Source organism: Peromyscus eremicus, chromosome 3 (genome assembly GCF_949786415.1).
Source record: "Peromyscus eremicus chromosome 3, PerEre_H2_v1, whole genome shotgun sequence".
In the NCBI taxonomy this organism is placed as follows: domain Eukaryota; kingdom Metazoa; phylum Chordata; class Mammalia; order Rodentia; family Cricetidae; genus Peromyscus; species Peromyscus eremicus.
In genome coordinates, this window is record NC_081418.1 from 28,063,379 (window position 1) to 28,076,419 (window position 13,041).

General features: G+C 35.4%; 1 protein-coding gene across 2 annotated transcripts in view; it reads left to right on the plus strand.

Annotated features, from left to right (window-relative positions):
• Positions 1-13,041, plus strand: part of Foxp2 (forkhead box P2) — a 246,314-nt gene that overhangs the window by 196,659 nt on the left and 36,614 nt on the right. For both annotated transcript variants that reach the window (XM_059257390.1, XM_059257392.1), the window contains 3 exons: positions 3,532-3,745; positions 5,456-5,560; positions 12,599-12,686. In XM_059257390.1, coding sequence (XP_059113373.1) covers positions 3,532-3,745; positions 5,456-5,560; positions 12,599-12,686 — 407 coding nt within the window. The remainder of the gene's footprint in view (positions 1-3,531; positions 3,746-5,455; positions 5,561-12,598; positions 12,687-13,041) is intronic.

Here is a 13,041-nt window from a genome sequence, read left to right on the forward strand (position 1 = left end):
TTCAAAGTTCTCTTGTAAAGTTGGGGCATCTGTCTTCAGCCCACAGGCCTAGAGTCTCTTATTCACTTTTCTCTGTGTCCTGTAGAATGTCTGGCAGTTTTCTCTGCAAAGCAGGAACCTGAAGGACCATTTTGTCAAGCAAAGTTCAGTGGTCACCTTTGTATGGGTCTTGCATGTCCAGTTGATCAGGCAGTCCAGGCAAGAACAGTTTCTTGCCCAAATGGCTATTTTTGTCAAGGTGAAGATAAACTCTGTATGGAGTGTCTTTGATGCCCATCCTCCTCTCTGAAGTAAATCGGTGCTGTCAGGAGCAGACATGTCTCACTGTCCAAAAAGTCTAAATTTTTAAAACATTTTAAATGCCATATTCTGTAGGTCTTTGAAGTGTTTGAAGACTACCTATCTATCTGAAATATAACTATGTATACCTAGAAGACTTAACTAACATGGCTACAAATATTATCATAGATGACTAACTATTAATCTATTTTTTAATTATCCATTACAATTTTAAATGAGTTACATAAACATAATACCTCAAACAAGAATAGAAATATATATACAGTATAACAAAATTAAGTTTAAATTTGTATCAATAAACTAAAATCTGTAGCAATGTAAAACATTTTAAACAAGTTGTTACTCTTTAAAAGTAGGTTCATTAATCTACCCTTTCATCCTATCATATCTAAACTATCCCCTTTTTTTCTTTAGAAAGAGATTGTATTTATAATCAACCTGCTTTAAATAAAAATATTGGTTTTTGTCTGTCCCACACCAGAGGGCTCTTCTGATTTGGGACATAAGAATCTCTTAACCATTTTTTTTTTTTTTTTGAGCAATATGTCTGGGTTTAGAGGGGGAGTGAGCCAATTCCATCTCTAAAGCCAGCTTGGTATATTTGGGAATTTGGGCGTAGCTTCTCTTACTACTTCCTGCTGGAGGGGGGTGCTGTATCTTATGGGGACACGAAGAAAATTTTAGGATCATGGAGTAGTCCATGAGGCTGTATCGTCTGAGCCAGTTGCCTTGGAACCATTCTGGATGTTGAGTCATCTGGGCCATGGTGTCATTGGAGACCTTTCAGGGGGTCTTGGCTGGTCAAACCTGATGTATCTTAATCTGGAACAAATCCATAGTCTCTGGCTTTCTGTGGAAACAAAAGCAGAGACTCTTTTCCAAAGCAACATATCCTTATATCCAAATTTTGAAGTCAAGGTACCTTTAAAATATACATTTTGGCATAACTCAACAGCTTTTACAATCAAATGTTTTTCTGCAGTTACGAATATCAAAGAGAACATAATCCAGATTCTTTGTGTGGTAGCCATCTTTACGTGGCTTATTTTTTTATATTAGCGTGAGCCTATTGCTTTAAACTGCAGCCTTCTAAGCCTGAAATGGGGCAGTGGCTGCTGGCTCCGCCCACTTCAGCTTCCCAACATGGCGGTGGTCTGCTTTCCACCAGCTCTGGGAGCCGTAACTCTCAGAAATAGTGGGTCTACACTTTTACCAAAGTAGCATGTAGCCCAGAAACTTCTTTTTTTTTGTTTTGTACTAGCAAAGGCTAAATCCACCACATAGCTTAATGTGTTACTTGCAGAGGCCTCATTCCTACCATACTGCAGGTCGAGAGCACACACTAGGAACCCGCCAGTAGCTCAAACCGGCAGCTGCCGCTTATTTGAGAGAGACAATTAGGAAGCTGTTTTAGGTCCGTTTTAGAATCTTTTTTCTAAGTTTTTAGGTGGAAACTCTTGCCACCACGTTGGACGCCATTTGTTGCTGGAGAATTTCTCTCCAGCTCCTGCCACCAAGTCCCGCCAGTCCCAGAGCCCACTTATAAAATAAACACACAGACTCTTACATTATTTAAACTGCTTGGCCATTAGCTCAGGCCTGTTATTGTCTAGCTCTTACTCTTATATTTAGCCCATTTCTATTAATCTTTATTTTGCCACATGGCTCATGGCTTACTGGTACCTTACATCTTCCTTGTCCTGATGGCGGCTCGCTGTGTCTCCCTCTCAGCCTTCCACTTCCCAGAATTCTTTTCCTTGTCCCGCCTATACTTCCTGCCTAGCCAATGGCCAATCAGTGATTTATTTACTGACCAATCAGCAACACACTTGACATACAGACCATCCCACAGCAACTAGGCTTTTATTTAGTTACTTTGATGTTTTCTTCCTAATAAAATATTTTAATAGCAAACTCATTTAAGTAAGTCTGCCTAGATTTATTTATTTATTTTTTGTTTATTGAAATTAATTTTTGTACACTACATTCTAATCATGGTTTTCCCTTGTCCAACTCCCCCCAGGATCTCTGTACTCCCCCCTCCTATCCAGATCCACAGACTTTCTGTCCGTGGATAGAAAACAAGAATCTATGGATTAATAAAACAAAATAAAATAAGATAAAACAAATTGGAATGGTACAAAATGAACAAGCAGAAAATAAAGAGCCAAAGAAAAATACAAGAAACGCACACAGTTGCATGCATGTGCACGCACACACACACAATGCCCTGGCACAACATTATGAGACAAAGAACATCCAAAGCTGCCATTGGGTTCCTTTGAATAAGCCATCTACTGCTGGGCATGTGGTCTGCCTTTAAAAGTGGTTTGTTTCCCCGGTGAGAATGTACCTTGGATAAAACTTAATTTTCCATTGCAAGTGATTATCAATTGGAGATAATATTTGGGTTACGGATAGGGGCTAAATTTAAATTTTTATGCAATTTTAATGTATTTAAACTTTTTGATCACATGTAAGCACTTTTTGTAAACAATGATCATTTAAGATATTTCAAATATCTCAAGATAATAGTCAAAATCTAAAGACCATGACAAGCTTTTCTATTTCCATTGTTGTTTATGAGGAGGTAAAAAATAAATAATCTGATCCAGGAAATTGTTTAAAGTGAGAAGTTGAGTTTTCTATCAACCAGTAATAACTGAAGGAAAGATTTAGGTATCATCTACTTAAATGAACCATGGAGGTAACCATATTGGTTTATTCAGGATTAAACTGAAATTCAATTACAAAGTTAGCCTCTGTGAAAAAGACTTCTATGGTCAGATAGTTGCTAAATCTCTTTCTCTGTCTGTCTGTCTCTCTGACTGACTGACTGTCTCTCTGTCTCTCTCTCCTTCTCCCTCTCCCCTTCCCCAAGTTGAATGTTATTATTTCATCTTGATCTGTTTGGTTTTTTTTTGCTTTTCATTTCTTTTGATATGTTATTTATAAAATCTTATCTCATTAATAATACTAGCTATAAATCAAGTCTGAACACGTAACTTTTAACCAGATATTTCCCAACACTGTTCTCCTCAGTACTACTTCCTAATTGTTATTTTTAAATAAAGAACTTTTTATTTGGTTTTAAAAATCTTTGATATTGGTGGTACAAGAATGTTTTTCTCATGTATTAATGTTGGTGATGGCATTAATCCTTTCAAAAAATACGTGGCCATCATGTTCAGTGTTACCTATTACATCAGGGGGCTTTCTTTCATTTTGTAGCTGGCCTAAGTCCTGCTGAGATTCAGCAGCTATGGAAAGAAGTGACTGGAGTTCACAGTATGGAAGACAATGGCATTAAGCATGGAGGGCTAGACCTCACGACTAACAATTCCTCCTCGACTACCTCCTCCACCACTTCCAAAGCATCACCACCAATACCACATCATTCCATCATGAATGGACAGTCTTCGGTTCTGAATGCAAGGCGGGACAGGTAAATCTCATCCACTGCAATCTCTGCTTACATCCATATTTCATCTTCACAATCTGGTAAAACTGAAACGATAATTTGCACCTAACAGGAACAAAAACGTATTTAGAGCAAGTGAAGGAGAAATCATTATTGTTGACCTTTTATTATTTTAAACTATAAAAGAACTTTAAATGCCACCAGTATAGTAGATATAGTTGGGGAGCATGCCAAAAGAAATTCAGTTTTCCCTGAGTATTCAGGGAATGATTGTATTGATGGATTTGAATAACATATTGTGAGTTACCTGAAGAGTTATGAGAACATTTTACTATTTTAAGAAAAACAGTTTTTAAATTCCAAATAATTAAGTATGTGTGCATACATGCATATTCTCCTTAATATATACATATTAGTTCATATTTCAAACGTGTACTTAAAAATTAGAAAGTAGCTGAACATTATATAATCCAGAATGTGGATGATCAGAGTTGCTTTTTATTGTTGTGGCATGATGTAATTATTAAATATGTTAAAATGAATACATATTGATGTTTTTAAAAATAAATTTAACTGAAAATGCATGCAGGAAAATAATTTGACTTTTGTCACTAATGTTACATTGTATGAGATAGCCTCCCAACTCAGTGTTTCATCTTAGTTGGGTCAAAACTGCCCTTCCAAAGGAACATCAAGGTAGTTTTCCTGACTTAATTTAACTTTCTTAAACACATCACTTCCAAATCAAATCAGTTATTGTCAAATAACTTACATAAAGCATATAATCTAAAAATGAAAAGTCGGCTTTAAAACATGAAGAGTAGGTACAGAATTTTACACACACTGACTGCCCTGCTCCCAAATGAACATGTAATTGATTGGTAATTATCTGCCATGTAATAATATATTTGCCTAAATGCGACAAATACTTTGCCATAATTTTTTTCCAAAGAAACATATAAGTAATTGCAGCACTGTTTAAAACAGTAGACCAAAGTATGGTAATGTTCCTTGCATTCATCTGAGCACATGTGGGTTTTCATGTTAGTTTTTGTTACAGAATGATATGCCTCTGGATGCGTTCATGCTGTTGTTTTAATTGCAATTAATTTGATGATTATACACTTCAGAAATAGGTTAGTTTTTCTAGGATCTCTCTATCTCATATAATACCCACTTATTAAATGCCTGCCATAATTATGTTAGGATATTGATAATAGATACCTTTCCAAAGCAGGATTTTTGAAATCAGCTGTAGCCACTAGGAATATTTGTATGTATGGTTTACACATGAATATTAGTTTAAAAGGTTCTAATGTTCATATTGCTTTTTAAAGAAGTATTTCAAAAGTATTCTGATGATTTTTCATTTGACTTTCATTAAAATACATTTTTCCCTCTCCATAACATAAGGTTATATATATATTTTTTTATTTAGAGGTAAAATGTTACAGTAAGGTCATATGGCAGGATTAGCATATGATATTATACAGTACTCTTAGTTTTTCCTCCTTTATTAACAGTCATCTTTGGCTCTATTTCTCCTCTAATTGGAACATCATCTAGCCTTGGCAGTTGAACTATTCAATAGAACGATTAAATTTTTCTGACTGCTCTGAGCTGAATTGACCTGTTTTGACCTGTTTGTCACTGATCGTAACCTGACAGGCGCTAGCAGCCTGCAACGATTATGGCTTTCTGAGATGAATCTGACGTTGTGTTCTCTTGCTTTAGCTCGTCGCATGAGGAGACTGGGGCCTCCCACACTCTCTATGGTCATGGAGTTTGCAAGTGGCCGGGCTGTGAAAGCATATGTGAAGATTTTGGACAGTTTTTGAAGTAGGTTTTAAGTTTTCATGGGGAAGGGAAGCAGATTACGTGGGAGTTTTGGCACACTGCTGTAAAGTAAACAAAAAATGAAGGAGGAATGAAAAGACGAATCCATCCTAGAACACGTTCAGTTTTCAGTTTGCTTCAACAAGTGGACTGGAAAAGTCAAACCAAGAGTCTTAACAGGTCATATTCATCTTTTTACCAAAGTGTTTAGCAAATTATTTCAAAGGCTTTGAATCAATAGAAATATGAGCCTGCCACGATGGTGAGACAGGTTTGTAAAAGAGCACCATCTGAAAATTGAAATTTCTAATAATAGTTTCATGTAAGATTTGAATAAGCATAAAATATCTCTAAATGTAATAAAATAGGCATATTTTATAGATTTATTTAAAGTGGCAGACTTTGTATTTCTACTTTCAATAACGGCATCTAATAACAAGAATTAAAAATGAAAATCAGTGATGTCTCACATTTGAAGAAACAGCTACATTTCACTCACCTTGTTACCTTATGCCATTTTTGATGGTATGTTTGGAAAACAGATTATGTAATTCCTCCAATATAAAATCCAACCTTGTGCATCCTTTATATCTCCCTATAGTATTTTAGTTTTGAGGCTTCTTCAGGGGTTCTTCTGCAGATGAGAACGTTCTCTATTCATGAATGATTTTTCTGCGCACAGTATTGGTACAGGAAAGATCTGAACAGAGAGCAGCAGACAGGTTTATGGAGATGAGTAACTTCACAGGCTCAGCCTCTTGTGTTGTCATGGTGCAGCTAACAGGGTGAATGAACTGTTTCATGCTTCATCAACAATTAAGTTAATTAGCTCATTTGAAATTGCACTGCTTTGTTGCCAGGATGTTGGCAGAAACATCAAAAAGATGTGTTTACAAATGGTAGACTGACTGCAGAGTCCTGAGCCAAAGCTCCCTAACAACGAGGCAAGCACTTGGTATCACAATACCTTTATAAATGATTACAGGAAGACTTCCATGAAGATTTTCTTTAACCTTTCATAGTTTCAGACCAATTAAGAGAAAATTTGCTTCACATATCACAACGGCTCTTTAGAAATGGACTCAAATGAAAACTTACACGTCTGTTACACCAGACCAACTGTGAGCTGCCATTTTTCTGGGGGTAAAATTTATTATACTATCCCCAGCAAGGAGGGTATTTAAAAATTGTTAGGTAGCTTTGTTGAACTTTTCTACTACCACAAGAAATTGGCTGAAACAAAAAATGTAGAGATATAAATTATTTTAACAATACTTTCATAGTTTTATCTCCATCATTACTGTGTATCATCTGCTGTGACTGGGGTAGTTTCTAAGGTGACTGATGCTGTGTCATAGGAATGAAACCTGAGTTTATAATACTACTTAATTATATGTATTTTCTTGCTCTAAATATATTTTACTTAACATCTGGCTCACTTTCTAAGAGAAAGTGAATAACTCTCTTTCAGAACAGTTTCCTTTATGACACATGAAGAACATTTTTCACACATCTCAAGTATTTAATTTTTATCACCAGCAAGTGGGTGAATATGAACTCCTGTTTTATCCTCCATGGTCCTTTTTCATATTCACACAGGTTTCTTTATTTTTAATTAGAGAAATTACAATTAAGAAAACATTGTGTTTCAATTACATATCAAGTTTGGTTTCAAAGACTGACTGCTTTTCTAGCCATTAACTTTATAGGGATAACAGACCTAATGACAGTAGATTTTAAGGTATTTTTTTACCTCATTTTTTATAGGATATACTTTAAATTCTCTAAATTAAAGGTCCATGATAAATTTTGTTCTTAGTTAATGACAGTATACTATACTGAAGTGAAATATTAATTTGACATATTTCCTGAACTAGTATTGACTTTTCTTAAAGATATATGAGAAATTTGAAAAGAAATAATATTTGTTATTAATAAAGTACTTCATTTATTCAGGAAAAAGTTCAGTCATCATATATATATATATATATATATATATATATATATATATTCCCAGAAATCATATGTTATTGTCCTCAGGAACTTTATTTTATCTACATATTTAGTAACATGTGGGGTATATTGAGCAAAAATGAAAATTAATACAGATTGTTATGACAATAGAAGATAATCAGAAATACAGGACAAGGTCTAAGCTAACATCTTTCAGTAGAAAGTTGTAAATTTTACAGGAAAGTGAGAATTGACAGAACTTAACCATTTTTTTTTTCTGACCAGCAATTGAGGATCTCACTAGATCACTAAAAGCATTAATACTACTTCTTCGTTACTGTCTTATAAATGTCAAAGTGTAATCGCATCTGACAAAACTTTAGTGTAGTTTGACTGCAGAATTAATTACCATCCCATTGCACCAACGTCAGCTTGAATATAGATGTATTGACTTTCAAAGCCTAAGCCAAAAGGTTTAGAGTGTAGCATTCCAGTTAGCAGACAAGTGTTTTGAACTTGCCTGCACAGGTGCCAGCAAACAAAACGTGGAGTGAGATGCAGCACCAGTAATACTGTCCTTTGTGAAAGTAACAATGGCTAGTATTCTTTAAATTTTCTGTGTACCTATCAGCATTCTAAAGATTAATTAAACAATGAACGTGAATGAAGATTGTTGGTGATTGGTGCTTTCAGGCTGGATACTGTAGTGAAGCAGGAGAAAAAGCAGTGGAAACAGATTCATTTATTTAGTGGAAAATTTGTTTCCTTTCTCTTGTAGCCAACTACTCTAAAATTTATGTTCTTACTTAGAGTGTATTGTCTATTTCTTTGTCTTTCACTAGGCAGCATGGCTACAAAATTATGACCTCAAGAAGGCATTCTTTGAACTTGTCAGAATGTTGTTTCTTTTGGTGACAGTGCCCACATCTTTCAAAACTAAGGCATCTCACGTAATCAGCTAAATGAATAGTGACAGCTAACATTTTGTATTTAAACTCCTGTCAGTGCTTAAACATAAAAAGCTTGATGCAAAATAAATCAACCCCCAGTGATATGCAAGTAAAACATTTTGTTAGAACGGTCTCTGAGACAATTGGATTTCAGCACATCCCCCCTTTTAGCTTATAAAATGCTATATAACTTTAAATGAATTTAAAAAATCTAGAGGTTAAAATTGAATTGCTAATCTGCAGTGTGTATAATTGAAGATAACACATGCATCTGTAACCATAAAAACTTCATTGAAGAGAATTGTAGATTAAATAAATTGCAAAGATTCCCCCCATACTTTCTGTCTTCCTGAAATGTTTGCTTAATTGTTTTTAGAAAGACTTTGACTGTCTGTTTACGTTTTTCCCCCATAGTTCACACTACCTACCTGGCACACAGATGCAATGCAGTTCTGAAAGAACGTCAGTCGACCACATCATTTATTCCATTTTGAAAACAAAAATCAATATAGCTATAAAGTGACCCATAAATTAGAAGTGGCTCCCACGATGTTTGCTCAGTGCTGCCTTTCTGAAGGCCCCCTTTGCATTTTTTCTTCACCTCTCTGTTTGAACTGCAGTCTCGGTAAGAGGCTCATTAGGGGACATTAGGGACTGGAGCTAACCAGAATTCCAGAGCTTGCTTTGCTCTTATTAATGCATAGTAGAGTAGAATGCATTTAAATATTTCATAGGCATTCAGTAATTTGTGTGTAATCGCCTTGTTAGCAGACCAGTAGAAGTAGAACAGGCCTGTGAAATGGTGTTAGTGATTGCATGGGTAATTTACAGACCTTTGCCACCAGAAAGCATTATTGTTGGCTAGTATGAAGCTGTGAAATAGAACTAGCAATAAGTTAAACAAGAAAGTTAATAAAGGTTTTCTAACAAGCATCTTCTGGGATAACAGTCCCACTTGGTCCTTTGTAAGAACCCATAATTTATGACATAGGCAATATATCAACTGCATAAGATGGTATCATGGAGAATTCATATGAAAAGGGTATTGGCAACATTAGTTCCAACTTCCTGCGAGGGACATGATTAAATGATTAATGAAATGTCCCTTTGCATATGCATTTTGAAACAGCAATTAGGCACTGACTGCAAAAATCCACCAAACCTCTCATTTTTCAGTATTATCTCATTCTTGATTTATAAATCATAGAGAATTTTTGAACAGCAATATGTAGTACCTGAGATGGTTATAAAAACATAAAAGAGAATAATTTGAGCACAAAATAGTCATAAATACATAAATTCATAATTTAATGTTAATGCTTAGCCTATTTATTTGGTCTTATTGCTTTGTATTTATATCCGACACTATTTCTGTACTTTGATTGGCATAATTAAGTAGGGGGAATGAATAGGCACCATTATTTTACATATCACTGGTAAACAATAGCGAGGAAAGGATAAGGGAGATGTGGCAGAGGTATGTATGTGTTTTTCAAGTTCTCAGTAATCCACTGGAGGCTGTTCCATAAATGATCATTGAAGGGCTGCAAGCTAGCCTATAATTACAGGAAAGAAAGTGGCAGCCGTGGCATTTCATAACTATGTGTCCTCGAAAAGTGCTTTGTGAGTTTGTCACCAATGATAATTTAGATAGAGGCTCATTACTGAACATCACAACACTTTAAAAACCTTTCGCCTTCATACAGGAGAATAAAGGACTATTTTAATGGCAAGGTTCTTTTGTGTTCCACTGAAAAATTCAATCAAGACAAAACCTCATTGACTATTATTGTAGTCTCCAGTCTCTATTCTAATAAAAGCTGCAGAGATAAATTGAATAGGTCTCTAAAACCCAAGTATATAATGCAAATATTTTTTGCTTTTTTCTTGGTTCTATAAATATAAGTTAATTATCTCTAAGAAGTAAACAAGTATAAAAATTCTTTTTAAAAAGTGATTTCATGCAAAAATATATGTTATACTGAATATACCTATTCAGATAAAACCACATCATCTATTTATCTTCTATGCTCTATTTATATCCTAATCTTTATGTATAGCTTATTTAAAAATATGCATCTTTTAGGCTGATTGCAGGATAAATTATGTGTGTATTCCCCAAGAATTCATGGTGGAAAAAATATATCTCAGAAAAACACAGCAATACCAAACCTTAAAGATGCAACAAATTATTGTGCTAATACTGCTAGGACTTTGCTTCATTGTTCATTAAAATTTGGGGGACGAAACCTTGAAGAGTAATTATTAATGATGTCTTGTTTATTAGAAATTAGTGACATTTTATGCTGCTCACTAACCCCTGACTTACTCTGACATTCCATGCCTTCTTCCAAGAGCTTGAATGATTCCAGCCCTCATTACAGACACGTTTGTAGCAGATCTTGCAGAAGCTGAGTCAGAGCAGACAGGAGGGGTGGGAAGGAACTCTCATGTACCCTGGGCACACAACTCTAGCTTGACCTGATCCACCTCACTATTTTAGTCCACAGTTTATCATCAGCCAAGCCTGGCAATTACAGCAAGATGCATGGAGGTCTGTTGCTATAATCAGAGAGAAGGTGTTAAAACAAACTGGCCTAATTTATCAAAGTTGGGGTGGAAAGGAGCAGAGGTTTCTGATGTCTGAACATAGACCTACTAGCAGATAATCTCACTTATTTACAAGTTAGCTATGAGTCACTGACACCCTAAGTCTTCATATTGTATTGCATATGCATCTGTTCATGCATTATTTCTGCTTAGTTCACTTCAAGAAGCATAAGTAAAAAAAGGAATACAATTATTTCTTGAATTCAGTATGCTTAGAATTATAAGAAATGCTTTCGAACTATCTTAATACTGTAATATATAGAGGTAATTATATGAATTCTTAATTATGTGTTTTATTCAATATACCTTTTCCCTTTCTATGGCTCATAAATTGCTATCTTCATTTACCCATTGCATAAGTAGACTGAATTATCTGAAAGTTACTTTCTTAATTTAGGAAACCATCAAATAAATAATATATCATAAATTACAAAGCAAACTTTATTGAATATTTCTTTGCATCTTGAAAATGCTGCTGTATTCGTTTATTTTTGGTACAGTAAGATACCATGCATTGGAGACACCCACCTCAGCCCTCATATAAAACAATAAGCATGCATGTTAAGATGAGAGTCACATCATTAGGATGACCTCTTCAACTATGTTTATATATGTTAGAGCTAAGTCCCAATTAGGACTCTTTACATGACGCATCAATATTTTTATTCTGAATTTCCAATGTGTTTTATGTAATAGTAACAGAAAGTTATCATTGATTGTGGGTATAGATGTTTCTATGGAAAAATCAGCCACTTTTACATAATTCACACCACATCCTGGTGTAAGATACTTCTCATAAAGTGAGACAGTTGATCAGCTTGAACTGTTTGGGAGGCACCCAGGCAGTGGGACCGGGACCTGTCCTTAGTATATGAGCTGGATGTTTGGAACCTGGGGCCTATGCAGGGACACTTTGCTCAGCCTGGGAGGAGGGGACTGGACCTGCCTGGACTGAATCTACCAGGTTGAGCTGAATCCCCAGGGGAGTCCTTGCCCTGGAGGAGATGGGAATTGGGGGTAGGCTGTGGGGAGGGGGTGGAGGAGGAAGGAGGACAGGGGAATCCGTGGCTGATATGTAATATTAAATCAAATTATAAAAAAGAAAAGAAAAGAAAAAGAAAATCAACATGCAAACAACAAACTTTTTAATACAAATGAAATAGAGAATTGCCTATCACACATGCACACACACTCACATGATATTCATTTCAGAGAAAATGGTAAAAGTCTGTGAAATACATCGTGATTTCTACTTCTGCTCTGTAAGTGGATGGAGAAATGTCTTTGTAATGACATAAGCTTGGAGACAATGACCTTTTTAGCTATTTGAAGAGTCTCTTTGTAGTACACAAATTTTCACTGAACATTGAAGCACATTCACCTTCTTTCTTTATGGCTTCAAGGCATTCTGCTTTCCAAATGCAGAAAGATCTACAAGTTCCTTGAAGAGGCAGTACTTTTTAAATCAAGCACATAAGACTGCACTAGTTATCACTTACAATTCTGTTTTGTGTCTTGTGTTTCCTAGGCACCTTAACAATGAGCATGCGTTGGATGACCGAAGCACCGCCCAATGTCGAGTGCAAATGCAGGTGGTACAGCAATTAGAAATACAGGTTTGTCATATGCTCAGTTAATGTGCACTTTTCTCTGAGTTCTGGTATGTTAACTTGAGTACTGAGCATGTGGTTGGATCTTCCTGGCTGCAGCAGATTGTCTTGGTAACACTATACTTGTTCAGATACATGGAGTTTAAGTTATTTTTAATAACAACAGTTGATAACAGGGTGGACTGTTATACTTTGATGTTCTTATCAGTTGGACCTATGTAAGTTTCATGTCCTGTTGTATATATTTGAATATCCTCCAAACTGTTAAATCTAGTTTCCCCATGTAGACATGTAGACATGACACTGTAAGCCCAAATTTCATAAGATATGACATGGTTGCCCAAACAGTCTTTACACAAGT